The sequence below is a fragment of the Cygnus atratus genome, chromosome 6, assembly GCF_013377495.2.
Source record: "Cygnus atratus isolate AKBS03 ecotype Queensland, Australia chromosome 6, CAtr_DNAZoo_HiC_assembly, whole genome shotgun sequence".
Classification (NCBI taxonomy): Eukaryota; Metazoa; Chordata; class Aves; order Anseriformes; family Anatidae; genus Cygnus; species Cygnus atratus.
The window spans coordinates 13,332,160-13,349,651 of record NC_066367.1 but is presented as its reverse complement, the minus strand read 5'-3'; the positions used below and the strand labels follow the sequence as shown (position 1 = coordinate 13,349,651).

The following is a 17,492-nucleotide window of genomic DNA, read 5'->3' as shown; positions in this document are numbered from 1 at the left end:
TATCACTAGTAGTGGTGTGGCAGAAGGAAAAAAATTCATCTGAGCTTTGCCTTTTGCTGAATTTCAGAGGATATTGGTGTTCTGCCTTTCCTCATGGTCAAAAAAAGGAAAAAAAAAAAAAACAAAAACGGGGGGGGGAGGGGGTTGGGGGGAGAGGACAAACCATCCTTTCCTCCAAACTCTTGATATAATTGTTTTTTCAGTAAAGAAATAATATTGAAATATTGAGCATTTAAGAGAGTAAATCTCTTTGATTTTTGGTGTATTTTGTTGTAAAACTGCCAAAAGTACCTAACTTCAGAACTGAAGTTTTATTTCACCCCCCAGAAACATTTGCTTGTAAATAATTTCTGAAAATCACATGGTATGCTAAGTGAGCAAGGATCCTGAGAACTTCCTAGTTTATCCATATCAAAATCCACTTAGTGCTATATACAGTCTTCTAGTAGCATCCAGATGCTGAGTGTTTCACACAAAGATGGAAGAACTCTGAGAAAGTTAAAAGATTATTTGTACTGGTTTTGTCTTGTCCTTTAGATTTAATTCTGATCTATAAAATTTTGAAGTTAAGACAAAGATTTTTTTTACCTCAGAGCTTAGGTGCCTGCACCAGTAGGGCACAGCAGTTCAGCTGATGGGCATAATTTGGTCATCTGATGTATTTCATTACATTGCATTCAAATGATAATAATCCTCTTTTTTAATGCCTCCAAGAAGTTTCTTCTTGTGCTTAGTCAGTCCTAATAACTTATCTGTACTCCTATGAATTCTATCCCCACCTTTTTAATTTTTTAAACCAGAATTCCACTGTATTCTATATAACGTTTCCTCAGCCAGTGGCGTATAGTCATGTATTTGGAGTTACAGAAGGAATATTACAGATTGTGTCATAATTTGTATTCATTCCTTTTAAAGTAACACTGCGTCTTGAGCAGGGAGGAGTTGTGTACTGCTGTTGGTAGATTGTTGTGGCTTGTTAGGCTCATGCAAAGTGTGTTTTAAGTTGTATCCATTGTTGTTTATCAAAATTGAACTAAGCCTCTCCATTGCATTCCTTTATTTGTTCACAGGATTCTTACAGCGTTTCTTTGTCATCCGCAGATTTTAATACTTTACAAAAATTTTGAAAGGGCAAGTGAGTCATAAAACTTAGCCTGAACCAGAGGGTATTCTGCTTCTGATCTTTTTGTCATGGTGAAGATTGTTTAACCTATTTGATACTAGCAATCAGTTTCTGTTTTTTGATTGCTTTTTTTCCTCCACCAATAGTTTTTTAGGTTTTTAATAGACTCTAAAGGATATTAATGAGAGACTTTTGCATATCTAAACAGTCCATCTTCTTTTTCCACTCCTTTATCACTGCCTAATGCATCTAGTGTTTGGACTTGAGAAAAATCTGAAATGAACTTTATCCATGGAGCTGTAGGTAGTGAGTCTGTAATAACAAACTTCTTTTCTTTGGGTGTGTTAATGCAATTTGCACTATTAGTTCAAAACAAATATTGACAGCCAATAGTTGATATGTACATCACTCAACTGAATGAAGAATAATATGCCAGTTGCCAAAGTATAATACTCTTCAAATTACCTCGTTATAAATAGCATACAGTGCTTTATCACTTTTTTATATAGCCAGTGTGGTTTTTTTTTTTGTTGTTGTTGTGAGTTGAAATGATAGGAGGAGACTTTGATCAATAAGACGTTCATGTGAATGCTGTTGTGTTTCCTTGGAAGGCTTTTTATGTTTGATGGATTTTGCTTCAGTCCCTGCTCTGTGAGATACCATAGGTCTTGGTCTTCTAATAACTTCAATTTCAATACTGTTTTGCATTAAAATGTTGTTTTGTTTATGGCTATTAGTGACTCTGTAGTTCTCCTCACATGAGTTAATTAATAGAGATTTCAGCATTCTGTGAAGGAGTCTCGGAGCTGTTAGTAATTATTTTCGAGAGGCCACAGAGACTGTGTGGGATGTTTCAGAAGGACTGGGGAGGGGAAAAAAAAAAAAAAAACAAAAAAACGCAGAGATTGTCAGTTTTAAGTAAGGGCACAGAGGACCTACTTGGAGACTTCTTTGCTTAGATTATGGTATTTCCCTGGCAGTTGAATAAATGAGCTCTTCATAAACGTCCAGAAGACAGTGAATTGATGAGTAATGGTTACTGCTGATTTAGTCAAGAAAAATCACATCAGGTCATCTTCAACAAGGTAACAGACCTTGTGAATAGAAGAGAATCATCCATTTCGGCACCATCTGTCCTGTTGCATCTATCATGCCATCTATCAAAACCCCAGATTCTGGCATGTTCTTGCATGAGACTTATAAGCAAGCAAGGAAAATGTGATAGGAGATTAAACAGTGATTAAATGAGTAATTGGCTGGAAAAAAGTATTTGTAATTACTTCTGGCTTGGGGGGGGAGTGGGAGAGAGACCATGAAAGATCCAACAAAATCTCATGTTGGGTCATAAATGAGCCCTATCCTGAGGCTTGAAGTATGTGGTTTCAAGTATGAATTATTGGTGCATTTTTTTTCTATTTGTTTTGCTTTACTTTTTGTTTCTGTTTTGGTGATAATCCTATGAAGTATGTTTCTTTGCGCTAAGTCTTGGCCTCTATAGAGGCCAAGTCACCTTTACTTTCAAATAAAAATATTTTTTGAAAAAGTAGCCAAACCTGTTATTTTTTAATTTTCAACATAAAACAGTAGTTCTAATGTGAGAATTCTTTTTCTTCTATTTCTCACAATAAAAGACTGAGACATAGCTATATTCAGAAAAATTCTGTGATTGTTTTTCAGTATGAAGTAGCTAGTTGGAAATACTTGCTATAGGCTTACTTGGTATCAGCTGGCTTAATTAATGACTTCAGTAAACTCAGACATATTAGTGTCTGAGTCTTTCAAGGACTTCTACATGTTGACTACTGAATGCTTATAATCAAGGAAATTACTATACAGTAGAATTTATTCACGGTACTTCCTTAGCAGACGAATGCACCACAAAAGGTGCATGGCATGTATTAAAGCAAGCATCTTTTTTGGCTCTTACAAGGTCTGGTCAAAACTTTCAGGGGAAGCATCATATTCTCCCTTCAGCTGTATTTGCTACATTTCAAAACTATTTTCTTATTTTAATTGATTTTCAGCTGTTCCAATATGTGTAACCTTGGGGGTTCCTGTGGTATATAAGAGAAATTGTCCATATCTGTCTGTTCTGTTAATTCTGCAAGAAATTTTATTTGAGGCAGTCCTAAAAACAGAGTGGCCAGTCCTAGGATATATAAAAGTGTGCTGTTGTCACAGTGAGCCTGAACAATCATAACTTGGCTTCTTATAGAAGTGAGTTAGAGCTGTGGTATGTCTGTGAGAAGCAATAAGCATGGAAATCCTTGGTGGGAATGTGTACGGAGTTCCTATCAGGCAGACATGTTTTGCAGGGAAAGGGGCATTCATACTCAATAGTATTTTTAGTGCTGTGCCTTATTATAACGTTCCGTTTCTTTACAAAAGCTCATTAATTAATTAATTATAGTTTTACCAAGGAAAGACCATCTTTCTAAGCTCACAGCTTTGAACAAACAAAAACTCTTTAGTTTTCTTGCTTTATTTTATTTATAAAATTATTGTAATGTAAGCTTGGCAATTCTTAATGGATAGTTGCATGGAGAGGGTAACCAACCAATGTCCAGGTTGTTGTCTTTTGCTTTGTGGAACGTTTCTGGTTCCACTTTCTAATGGAATTTCTCTGTTAAAGTAGTAGAGCTGGAATCCTGTGTTTGTTCATTAAGTGTGATGCACTCTAGGTAATTACTTTTTAAAAGCTATTGTTAAAAAAAAATCTTAAGCATATTTACAGTGTTTATATAGTTGGCTTTTTTTAATCCCTTTTAGGCCAACCTATGATGACATGCCACTCCGAATCACTCCAGCATCTGCTAGGATTGCTTGCCTGTCTTCAGAAGAGACCGAGAAAAAGGAGAATAGAGGCACACAGGAGATTTCTAGCAAAGACCAGGAGTCCACTGATGACATGTGCTCTTCTGCTCCATGCCTGTCTCATGAGGGCCCAAAGGAAACTTCTGTAACACAAACACTTACTCAGAAATTAAAAACTGAGGAGGAACGTGTTATAGGAATATCCCAGCAGTCTACTGACATTTGTAGCAATGAGAAATGGAATGTCCTGAAAGATGCTCAAACTGCAAATCATAGCCATGAAGACCAGTTTACGGCTGTGAGCTCCATACCTCAGCACTTGTCTGTCAATCCTTTAACACATAATTCTTCTGTTAATCCTAAAATAGAAAAAAATGTTAAGAATTTGTCATCATCAAATGAGATTCCACATAGTGGATGTGATGAAACAGAAACTGAGATAGGCAATAGGGATGTGTTATTGAAACCATGCTTGAATCCTGCTGTGGCACTGGCTCACCCCAAATACCCTTCAGTTTCACAACAGAATCCTGTGTCTAGGCACAGGGATTCTTTACGTATTACCTCAGGTCAATCTCTTTTAAAACAAGATAGTTTACAAACTCAGGACGAAACTTTGGTGTCTGATTTCCATCTCAGGGATACTGTGGGTATTAACAGCTCCCTAGATCTTGGGACTTCCCCACAACTAGCAAGATGCAAAAATGTGAAGACAAACAGGGGTGATGAAAGTTCAGTGGATGAAACTATTGAAAATGTTATTCTGAAGTACTGCCATGGAACCACATATGAAGAACTTCATTTCAAAGAGGAGAACAATCTCTGTTTAACTGTTTCATCGCTTCTGGATCGTACTCATTTAGAGGGTTCTGAAATGAGTTTTGACTGTGATGCACCTATTCAATCAGGAACAGACTTACCCAAGGCAGCTGTAAAAGACATAGAGTTGCTAAAAGAGGTCCAAATAAGTTTGCAAGATAAAGACTATGGAACACAGCTCTCTTCTGTTTTAAAAAGTGAGTCATTGCAGCAAATAGAAACAGTGAAACGGGATGTAGTAGCTCATACTGAAGAACCAGTTCTTCCAGCTCTGCCTCATGTGCCTCCTTCTTTTGTGGGAAAGACTTGGTCTCAAATAATGTATGAAGATGATATAAAAATTGAAGAACTTGTGCGTGATTTCAGGGAAGGTCGTTTTCGCTGCTACTTTGACAGCGAATCCTCAGCCAACTTTACGGGGAGGAGAATGAAGAAAAAAAAGCGGAAAGATGAGAAAAAGAATGATACTGCTGAGGGTAACAGAACAGAAAGTGCATCAGTTAAAGCACTGCCAGAATTTAATGATGCTTTAAGTGGTGGCTCTGATTTTGATAACCAATCTGTAGCTTCAGGTATGCTATGCAACCAACAAATTCTTAAAATGCCTAGGAAAAGGACATGGCGCCTAGCTTCAAGATGCCAGGTGGTTAAAGTTAGCCATGGCACACAAACGAGTCTATTGAATTACCCTGTAACAAAAAGAAAAATGGCTAGAAGGGAGTCTGATCAAGCTGATCAGAAAGAAAGCATCACGTGGCCAGAAGGTGAAAAGACTCCAAACATGAAAACTAGACTATGTGCCCTTAAACTTCCCGAGTCCTATAGCAAGATTATGAGCCCTGTGCAACCCAAGACAACGGTGTATGTACTTTCATGTCCAGAGATTAAACAGTGTAAAGGTAAACCTGTAGACATTCCCCAAATGAGGAAAAATCGTAACTCCACAGATAGCAAGGACTCTATAAGGTATAAATACAAACAGTGTTCTTTGAAGTATTATGACCCACTGACAAATAGAATTCTGAAAATGCCTCCCAAGAGTTCTGTTGGAGAAAAGGTCAAAAAGCCCTCCCATGTTAGACAGCTTTTCAGAAGTCTCAGCTTTGATGCAAACATGAGGAAACTAGCTGATGCACAGAGAGAAGGCATACCATCAAAGTCCTTGAATTGGTCAGACCTCTATAGCTCATCTTCAGCAACTCTTCTGCCAGACCCAGGTAAAGGGAACGATACAGCATCAAGTCAAAAAGCAGATGGATCTTCCATGATTTCTGTGGAAAGAACAGATTGTCTTGTATCTGGTCAGTCTGAGAACTCTTCGAAACACCAGTCTGTGGTAGAAGGAGACAGTAGATTAACTCCTTTGAACAGCAGAGTTACCAAAACTCCTCTGACCTCCATCAGGAGTGAGCGATTAGAGAGGGAGAATCCAAAAGCAATGTGGAAGAGAAAAGAAGGCACTAGCATAGAACCACTTTTTTCCAAAAAGGCTGCAGGAGCTATGTCTGTCAGATGCACTGTTGGGAGAAGAGGAAACAGAGTGAACACAGGCAAACAAACTTCCAGAACTATAAAACAGCAAAAAGAGGGAATGAGAAGGAAACTTTCTCCTTGTGCACAGAAATCTTCTGCTTTTTCCATACACAGGCACCAGACAAGGAAAACTACAGTGGGAAAGCACCTTAACAAAGAAAAGCCTGATGCTAAAAAATTAAAGGTGAGGAGGAAACCAAAAAGGACTTTTCTGAACACAACAGTCGTCACAGGGATTCCTGAAAAGGGGCAGAAAGTCACGCCAGGATCTTTTCCTAAAAAGCCAGAGAGCTTCTTCCAAAGTCAGAAGCTGGGAAGTAAGTGGAGATTGGGGTCACCCTAGCACTGTGAACCAACCCTCAAGAAGAACTTCTGCTGTACCATTACTTCGATACTGTCTCGTTCTACCAGGTGAGAGCTAGCCACCAAAACGTCTTTTTTTTTTTTTCTTTATAGCCAGCACCTGGAAAAGAAGGGAACAAAAGGAGGTCATAGACAAAGCAGTTGAAGTGTTAGAGCTGCAGAAAGTGCAAAGCCAGTCTAATGTGAAACAGGTACAACTTTAAACTGAGTTCTTGTTCCTGATATATGGGACATTATATATGGGGCATATATTGCACTGTTCTACTGTGTAAAGCTGCAAAAGTTGTGCATTTGAGTTAAAAGCACTTAAAACCCTATTTACTAGACTTCACTTGTGCATCAAAACAAATGAGCTTGAATAGTATCATATTGTTTTTATGGTATTATCAGTGCGTAATAGTGCACTACAATAGGGTAAATTAGAAGCTGTACTAATTGTGCCTATTCTAATTTTTTTCCACATAATTTTAAAGTGCAAAAAATGACTCATGCTAAAAATTAATTTAAGATATCTTAATCTGGGGTGAATTCTGTGTATGTATTTTGTGTTTGTATATATGCACACCTTGTTCAACACATAATATGGTATATACTTGCCTATGGAGTGGTATTGAAATTAATACAGTATGATGCAGTTCAGATCAATTCAGTGTTTTCTTGAAATGAAATACAATTATGCGTGTTTTTATACCAACGTTTTCTTGAAACCATGTCCAAATCAGTTATTTTGGGCAACAAGTCACTGTGGGCTGTTATCAAGCAATAATGGACCATGCTGGTAAGGAAATATGTCTCCCTTGAGTACTGTTCCAATGGTGGTGGCTATACTGAAACCTCAAATTCCAAAAGAGAATACAGGTTTAGGGTTACTTTATTCTGCTTTTTTTTTTAATAGCTTATTGATAAAGTTTGTAGGTTAATTTTACATTCCTTAGTGAGGGTATGGAAAAGTTAGAGACAAGTAGCAGTGAGTTGTTCTAATCTTAAATTTGAGATCCAGTGGGTTTTTTTTTGGATTTTAATTGGGCATACTGTTGGTTAAGTTTTTGTGTACTGTAGTTGAAACTATTTTAAATATTCAGTAAAACATTTAAATAAAACAAACCTAAAGCGGCATCCATCTAAATGTATTAAAATTAAAATATCTGTTTAAAACGGATATTTAAATAAGCTGAATTTAATAAATAAATAAATTGTATTCCATTCGTGATTTTTGTTAGGCCATTGATGCTCTATGATTTTGTCTATGGCAAAAAAAAAAAAAAAAGACCATAGCGTTCTGTGGCTTTCGGTTATATTTGTTTCTGGCTTTTGTTTTGGTTTCTTTGGGTATGTTTTTGTTTGTCTTTTGTTTTGCTTTTGTTTTAGTTGTTATGATGGCAGCTTATTTAATTAAAGTGTGTTTAGGAGACAAACCCTAGTCTTGAAGATGTTTCTACACTTTAAAATCAAAATTAATTGTTCACTTGTATTAAATTAAGCACAGAGTTAAACGTCGTCACAGGCAGGGCTCTGGTTTGCAAATTTGCAATTTGGTATATTATCTAATCTATCCTGTTGTAAAGTTATTTGTAAATTCTATACTTGTACAATACATCTTTCTTATATGCTATAAGAAAGCATATATAAAAGACCAAGACCCTGCTCTCTCTGCCATTACACACTATATGTGTGCTTCCCCCCCAAAAAAAAAATTCAAAACATGTTCTTGATTCGCTTTCTGAAGTGTCAAGGGTCACTAGTTTGTATTGAGATAAAGCTGTGCTATGAAATGTTGTATTTTGAAATACAGCATCTGAATGAAATGTAAAAGCTGTCATCATAAGCCACTCGTTAAAAAAAAAAAAAAATCAAAAAAAGAAAAAAAATCCAACTATATAAATGCGCATATTTCCCAGGATAAGTCAACGACGTGCATGTACTTAAACCAGCTGGAAACTAAGTTACAAGTCAAATATCATCTGACGCTTCTTTTTTTTTTTTTTCCTTTTAGTTTTGAAATAAAAGTCTGTTTCTATAGATGAGTTTTCCTATGTTTGTCAGTTGACAAAGAATCTTATGACTGGATTACAAGTCACTGGAAAAAAAAAAAAAAGGGGGGGGTTATGAGTTCTTATAGCCCTAAACTAATTGTGCCTGTATAATTTAATATTTTGTCTAATATAAAACTGATTTTTTAAAGCAAAGTTTTAATGGAATGGTTTTTATAGAAAAGCCTAATTTTTAGATTAAAGTTTTAAAGCCAAAAAAAAAAAGATTTTTAAGATAAAGTTTGTTTTAAAGCAAAGCTTTAAATTAACTCTTAAGTCCCATTCTAACATATTTTTATGATACAAGAATGTTTTCCTGTCTAATTTTTCACGATATTGTACATATGAAAAGTATGGATTGTTCTGTCTGAGTAAGGTTTAATGCACATTCTATTTTGATTGCTAGTGTGTATTTGTTTACACTCAAAAATACTGTTTTCCATACTCATTTATTGCAAGCTTGTTTCTGCAGCACAGAAATTTCCTTGAAACATTGAGAGTAATAAAGTATATTGTGGACTATACAATGACTAACTTTTTTAGCATCTTTTTTTTTGGGTGGCGGGGTACATAATAGACCCCTTTATCTAGGTGTTGAGGTGTTTTACTTTTTTTTTTTAACAGAGAAAAGTTATTTAATTAAAAGTGTAAGTAGCTATATATTTACCTTTAAAAAAAGAAGATGAACTCTAACAACTTTTATTAAAGAAGAAGACTTGAGGTCCAAGTCTGGAAACAATTCTGTGGTTGAAAATGTAAAAGTGAGATTTAATGTATGCTCAGATTTTATTCTATGCATCTCTTATGACTGTTTAAAAACCTCTTCTGTGCATGCTCATTGACTACTAGGAAAGAGGGGAGATTGTGGTATGAGAGAAGCAAATGTAGAATCTGCCTTGGAAGAAGAGTTGATGAAAATATGTATTAAAAAAAAAAAGGCAGATATAATACCATGTGCATGAAGGACAAAGGAGTTTTTTGGGGATCTTGAGGAATTGTTATACTAATTCCTCATTAATGTTATATATTCTGCTGCTGTTATTGAGTAGCACGCTGTTCATTGACATCTTGGCTGAAACTTCAAAACATGGTTGTAGAGGCTACAGCAATGGAAAACTTGAATGCTGAAATACTTTCTCACTGAAATTGGAAGGATTTTGTTTTTTTGCATCATTGGACAAAGGTGCTTACCAGTATATTTGCATGTCTTAATGTGCAAAAGCAAGAAAAGATAACTTGACTGAAGAGGAACAAAGTCATGCTTTTAGAATCTAACTGGCAGCAGTTAGATGCAGAATAGCTTGCATAGAATAGAATAGAAAAATGTTACTATTTCTTCTGTGCATGTCATTTTTGACCTTCCATAAGTTCACACTTGTAATTTTAATACAGTTAATAATTTTAAATAAGTCCCTCTCCGTAAAGTACTCATTCAAATTTTTAAACCTCATTATAAGTAGATTGATCTTTATCTTTAGTATTGTGATCATTGAGTGTGATCTAAACTCTTACCGTGCTAGATGCTAAGCAAACAGAATAATAAGTCCCCCAAAATTTAGATGTCTGATGTTTGCACCTAGCAGTTCTTCAGTTTTTTTTTTCTGATTGGCTTTTTCATTTTCTAGTTCTTTTTGTGCTTGTAGTATCAAAGTACTCCTCTCTGGGACTTGCATGCAATGAGATATTTAGTTGTCTTTATAATGTGATTATGACTTAATCCAAAGATTCATGCTAAATTCGTGCCTAAATGAGAACACATCTTTGTGGTTTTCACATTCTTACAGTTGGTAATGTATTTTGAAACATTTTTGCCTGATGTAGGTTTTTTTTAACCTTTTTTTTAATCTGCTTCTTTATCTCTACTGTCTGCGGTCATTTGACATAGTATGTGTTTGTAATAACATAGTGATGTCACAGACTTTTCCAGTGATATTGCTGGATGTTCTTTGTATTGTTGGCTCTCAGACATGCAATTGAATTTTTTTTTCTTAATGTTATGAAGAGCTACAGGACAGGATATAGTATCTGGAAATAAATTAGTGACAGGTAACAGAAGTGGATGGTGTCCTGATCTGAAGTGTAGAGGAGAGGTTCATGTTTGTGTTTCAGTGCTTCGGAGTCTGCTTACTTTACTGACTAGTGCTAAAAGGATGTGGGATGACAAATCTTAATTTATTTAGCTGTTTTCCCTTCTCTTTCACCTAGGGTAAATCTGCCTCACAACGGAGCAGTCTGAATTCATACAGAACAGTGTGTCAACTCTTGATGTTATGGGGATAAGAAAAGTAAAACATACCTCACTTGCTTAATGCAATTAAAGTCCAGCAATTTTTGTTGTCAGTGACTTACTTGCTGTGATTTACAGCATTCCAGATGATAATTTTCTGAAAACTCTGTACTCACATAAGTTTGAGCATGCCCAGAAGCAAAGGTTTTGTTCCTTGTTTGCTTATATTGTTTTACAGTTATGAATATATTCATTCCTTCAGCAGAACCAATCTTGTTTTAATAAAATAAAAACCAAATTTGTGTTTTTGTAGTCTTTTTTTTTTTTTTTTAAATTCTGGATGTATTAATTAACTTGAAAATAGTTATCTATAATTTGTTGTGGAGAGAACACCACAAAGTGTCATTCAGTAAGCTATGTTTCTGAAGAAAGCTAATCATAATTTAAACAGCTGTTCACAACTACAATATCTTGATCCAGTGACGTCTTCTGTTTACTTCAATGAAGCCAGGATTCATCCCATCCTGTGGTAACTGAAGCAATGACATCCAAGGATAGCACTGAAAAAGCATTGGAGCTATTTTAGATGTCTTCAATTGCATTTTGGCAGCAGGAAACCAAGAAAACCAACCAATTGGCAAGGTGCCCACAGAACTTCATGAACATTGTTGGCTTTTTGTTGTTTTGTTTTTGAGGGCATGTTTATTAAAGAGGGCAGTGCCTGAAAGTATCATAATATTATGTAGTTTTCTACTTCACAGAGAAGCCAATTGATTCTGCATAACTGTAGACCAAATAAATCCTGATTATGATGATCTTGCAATGCATGCAGAAGAACTGCCTTTAAAACTGTGTGTAAAAATAGTTTAAATGTTTTCTGGTAAATAGAATACCAGAATTGTACTCTATACAATTTTATTGAACAATAGACTACCTTGCATAGAACACCTTGTTCTTTAAATTTAGTAGACATTTTCTGTTTGTAACAGTGCCTGTTTAAAACAGCATAATCTCTTGCAGGAGTGATGCATGCAAATGTGTCAGCTTGAATTGACAAATGGCTGAAAAGCATAGACATGTTGTTTCTTGAGGCTTTAATATGTCATAAAATTTCAGGATATGCTTTGCAATTTTCAATCCATCCTTAAAGATTATTATGTATTATGTTATCTGAGTGTAATTATCTACTTCAGCACTGTTGTGCTGTCAAAAAGTGCCTCATTAAATACATTAGATATAGTTCTACCTTCTATACCTGGAGTTACAAATATCATACTGTAACCAAATTTTTGATCTGGTGATTGCATCTTTCCTGGGAGATGTGAGCAATTCATAACATGTTTATAGAGTGTCAAGTATAGTAGAGGTCTAGTTTAAATTGGAATATTTGAGAGTTATGATGAAATTTATGTTTTAAGTTGGTTTTAGATTCATTGGAGTCATTAGTGGTTTAATGCTTGAAACTGTTGTATTTGTGTGACACTGGAAGTTGTAATGATTTCTCTGAAGTCCAGAACTGTTTTTGATTTTTTGATGAGACACGAACACAAGTCATTATTATACATTATTATAGCTCGTATTATTTGTCAGGCTTTCTCTGTCAGTATTCCTTCTTTAAGGAATACTGAAAAACAGTTTTTCACAAATACTAGCATTTGTAAATAGCTTTTTTGATCTCTTGCATCCTCAAAAATGTATTTTAATGTATTAAAGCTGGTCAGCTTTTCCTATTTGCTGTGTCATATTGCATTGACATTGGCACTAGTGCAACTGAAAATGTTGATTATAGTCTACTTATTAATATTGCAGAAACAAGTTGTAGAATCAAAACAATGAAAATATGTCTTTTCTAGCTCATGCAGAAAGCTGTCTGCTGGTCTGAAGATTATGCTGAGAGAATTAACAGTGAAGGGGATAGGTTTAATCCTCAGAATGTGTGTTGCTTCCCTTGTGGATACAGTGCACATGCGTGACGTGCCTTTTAATACACTAAAGTGCTAAGAAGACACGTAGAAATGAGGAGTAGTAAGACTTAGAGTTGTAGCAAGGATAGAATGAAACAAAACCAATGAATACTCAGTTTTCTGTCTTGGTCTTTCTTATACGTTAATCTCTGTTTTGTCTGAACCTTTGCAAACAGTTATCAAAATCCATCTACTTTCTGTGGTGATTCAGTTCAGATTCTATCATTCTTTCTTCTGGTATTTTACATTTATTTGCTTAATACATAAATAATATTTCTCTTTGGTAGTGCTCCTTTTGATCCTTTCAGCAACTGTTAGAGGGGGAAAAAAGATTATAGCAAAAGTTGTGCACCTATTTCCTTTAGAAGAAACAGTTTAATAAATAAAAGCCAGAAGTTCTAAGGCTGTATGTGGCTACCAGCAGGTTTCTCCGAACACTGGAAGCATCTCTGTTATAATTCTGCCCTAATGTTGACTAATCAGTCAGTTGTCCACAAGATGATGGAAATGCTTGGGCATTTCTTTTCAATAGCATTAGACTCAGTCTGCATACAACAAAAAGTAAGCATACTGAGTTTTTGGCAACAGATATTTCATGGCCTTAGATTTTTAAATATCTAATGCTTTTGTTTTCCACGCTATTCTTGCAAATTATCATTTCCTGAGTTATTGCCAACATATCATATTTATGATGGAATTTGGGGTCAGGATAATGTTGGAGTCAAAGTCAGCATATTTTCACCTACAACAATTAGTTAATGTTCATACAGCACTTTTTGTGGATATAAAGATCTCTTAAGTGTGCAGTATTATCTGGAATTATCTTCAGTAATCTTACTTTAGATGTCAGTGTTTGTTTTTTGTGAAGTGCGTTGGTAAGCACATGAACTTTTTTTTAAGAGCTTAAAAGATAGCACGGTAACAGAATTGTATGTTATGTATTTTTTTTACTTCCAAGTTTATAAAGATTTTTACAACAAAAATTAGCGTTCATTTTTTCTGCATGTAAAATATTTCTCTCCCTCATGCTCCTCCCTTTTAAAATAAGAATTCCATCTGCAATGCAGAGTTCTCCATCTTTACTTTCTCTGAGATTAGGGTGTGATGAGTGTCATTTGGCTCTAACATGAATATAGTAATTATGTAGCTATTGCTTATGCCTTCATACATCTGACTTCAAGAAAATTTTAAAAGGGAGCCAAGTATCCACATATGTCTCTAGTTAAAGTGTTCTGTTGGCTACCGTATCCTGTGCAGCTAGTGGGTCAAGTCCTCTGTTTTCCTTTATTTTGTTTAACTGTAGAGCGTGCAAAGCTTTAATTTACAGATTTTTTTTCTGTAATTCATCCACGATTTTTTCTTTATAAGACTTTCATTCAGGGAAGGTGGGGGGACAGGAATATTGTGGCCTATGAAGCATTTTATTTAACAAAGATTTTTGTCATAAATATCTCTCAGTTGTATTCTGGCAAGCCATGTGTTCCCATCATCTCCTCTAAGTTCACGGAACCATTTGTTGTTGCTTGAGATTTCTGTATTGGTTTGCTTTGCCATGTGTCCAATAATTTGTTCTAACTAGCTTAGTGTTAATTAGATTTAATGAATATTTTAAAAATGTAATATTCAAGGTAATATACTGTGGCTTATTTCTTTGGGGCTTGTTTGGGGCTTGAGCTTATTATTATTGTATTTGCTTGCTTATTTTTTTGTATGGTCTCACTTGCCTGTGTTTGGAAGGAGATAGTATTTTGCCTTCCTATTGCTGATAATTAAATGAAATAGCTTCTTATGAGAATGGGTTGGGAAACAGGATTTAAAATGGGGTTCCTTTGCTGACTTGTGCTGCCATTGCTTTCTCCAAAGCAGATTGGTGGAGTTGTGCAAAAAGGTAGGCTGCTTTAAGGGGGATTTTTATACTTTATCATTTTATCTCCTTTCTTAAACTTCAGTGATGTCTACCCTGTAAAGCACAGTGATGTACGTAAAATAAATAAATATATAGAACAGCTAGGCCAGTAATACCAGACAGATTAGTGCATTTTTCTATTGCACTCTACTAAATTTGCTGTTAGTAAAAACGTGATAAACTTCTGTTGGAGAGCTGAAATTGCAAATATTTCCAGTGTGTGTTTGCATTGTTTGTCTTTCTTATTTAAATTTACTTTAACATGGGGTTTTGTTTTTCTTGTTCGCATACCATGGCATGTCTGTATCATCAGTTCATCTTCCTAGTCTGTCTTCAGTAGCATGGTAGTGCTTTATTTTTTCTTTGTGAATGTATTAATTTCTCTCAAGTTTACAAGGGGAAAGAATTAACATTTGCCAAAAGCTGGCTTGTGAATCTGAGCTCCATTGTCATCAGGCTGCATGATTCTTACTAAATTCTTGAATAACATCTGGAGAAGATGGAAAGACATCAGCTTCCAGAGGAGTATGAGTGACTTGGAATTTTTTTGCAAAGTATTTAAGTTGTGTGGTTTTTTTTTGGCTGGTTGGGTTTCTGTATATTATTATTATTATTATTATTTTATTATTTTCCTTCAACACTCTTTTAAAGAGCTACATTGTGCATTTATCGATGTCTTGACAGTCAAAATGCTCAGGCTATAAGTAGATTTGAAAGGACTGAGTGCTGAAATTCAGCACAAGTTTAGACATGGTTAACTTTTTCGTGTTTCTAACACTTCGAAGTGAAGAGAACTATCACTTATATCACATTCTCATGTTTGTACTTTCAAGGAAAGCTCACGGTTTTGTTTCTAAATGATGAATTCTGATGTATTTATATACTAAGAGTGGATGCTTTTCTGGGGAAAAGTTTTTTTTTTTTTTTTTTTTTTTTTTTAATTTTTAAGTAAGCATTTAAACATTTGAGGGTGAGGGTGATAGAGCACTGAACAGGTTGCCCAGAGAGCCTGTGGAGTCTCCTTCTCTGGAGATATTCAAAACCTGCCTGGATGCCATCCTGCGCAATGTGCTCTAGGTGATCCTGCTTGGCAGGGGTTTTAGACTAAATAATCTTCAGAAGTTCTTTTTGAACCTCAGCTATTCTGTGATTCTGTGAAACTTTATGCAATTGATGTAAGTGAAGGTCACATAGCATCTCAGACTTCAGGAGATGATTTTGTAAGCAGTGTGTGGGAGTGTACCTGCTCTTTTTTAGCTGTTTAATATTCTATCACTTGGCACACATTGAATTTTTTTCTCTTGTGATTGCAAAACATATGTCTATTATTCTGAAAATTAATGCTTGAAGAGGCACTAAGTAAAGGGGCAGAAAACATGGTTCTTGATTAGAAATTTTTGGATATAGCACAGAAGCCCTTCATGGTTTTTGCTGTGTTATCAAGGCTTTATCCATTTGTATTTGAGCATACAGTGGGCTTATTTGTCAGCTAGAATGTGTTTCATTTAAAGATAGATCTGAAACAAATTACATTGAAGTAATGGAGTTTTGGGAGAGTTTGGATGTGGATCCTAGTTTTGCAGTTTTAATACATACAAAAATAAAGCATATTCAATTACTTTGGAGTTGCTGTATATGCCCCATTCAGCAGAGTTTAATAGGACATGAACATAGTGAATAAGAGTCCAAATCTAATTAGAGATTACCAGCAGGTTTCTGTCAGTTCTGGGGGACCTGCTTCTAAGTTTCAACTGAATTCTATAAGGCCTTTTTACTGTTTTAGAGCCAGAACGCTCCAGTTGTGGCACAATATTCATCCACATGGTTGGTCTGAAATCAACTGATGTCAATGCAGAAACCTCCAGTGGCAGAAAAGAGTCTGTATCTGTCCCTAAATAGGATTCCCTGTTCTGTGGGGGTGTTCATAGCACTGTTCGTACTCCAGTAATGTTTTTGCCTGTTCATTTGATGCAACTGTCTAGCAAAGTAATTCATATATTTATCATATTGGAAGTGCTTTAAAACTAAAAAATAATAATAATAATAACAAAAACAAACATTAATTTACCTGTTTTGCACCAAACCAGCCAAGAAAGTTATTTGCCTTAGAGCTTCTTATCTGCTGCTTCCAATTAGGAATCTATTTTGTTTGCTTTTGTTCAATGGTTTACATGTTGGATAACACAAAATCAAAGATCGCTTCCTGTCGCTGTGCCTTGAACCAAAATGCTAATTCTTGCTGTATTCTTAACGGGTGTTTTGATAGCATGTATCACAACACAGGCAACTGCACAGATAGGCTGCCAGTGTATGTGCTTCTCCCAGCTGCACAGCTGCCTCAGGCAAGCTAACTATAGCTTTATTTTTGTGTGTGGTATGTCAAAACCATCTATTTATAAACCAAATCAGAAAATGCCTTGGAACCATATTTTTTTTCTTTCAGGCTTCACTTTCAGCTATCTAGAAGCTCAGTACTCTACATTGATACATTTGGTTATAAAATTTAACTTGTCTGAATGGTAGTAAAACTGTTAAATTATTAACATTTTGGAGCACAGATATCAGTCATAAAACATTTTGAAATATATTTGTATTTTTACCTGCAAGGTAAATGTAAAGGGTGTTGGGATGCACTAACCAGACAATGAAAACACACATTAATGTTTTTCCATTTTCCATTTCCGATTAGTTATTCTTGACAATATTTCATGAT

The 17,492-nt window shown here is 35.2% G+C and overlaps 1 protein-coding gene across 8 annotated transcripts in view; it reads left to right on the top strand.

The window, feature by feature from the left end:
• The window catches only part of ZDBF2 (zinc finger DBF-type containing 2), a 36,965-nt gene that overhangs the window by 7,567 nt on the left and 11,906 nt on the right, over positions 1-17,492 (top strand). For 2 of the 8 annotated variants that reach the window (XM_035536976.2, XM_035536979.2), the window contains exons 7-9: positions 3,893-6,606; positions 6,746-6,843; positions 10,888-13,052. In XM_035536976.2, coding sequence (XP_035392869.1) covers positions 3,893-6,606; positions 6,746-6,843; positions 10,888-10,962 — 2,887 coding nt within the window. In that variant the 3' untranslated portion in view covers positions 10,963-13,052. Of the gene's footprint in view, positions 1-3,892; positions 6,607-6,745; positions 9,211-10,887; positions 13,849-17,492 lie in introns of those variants that run through there. The other 6 variants (XR_004777208.2, XM_050711550.1, XM_050711551.1 and 3 more) reach the window with 6 other exon arrangements.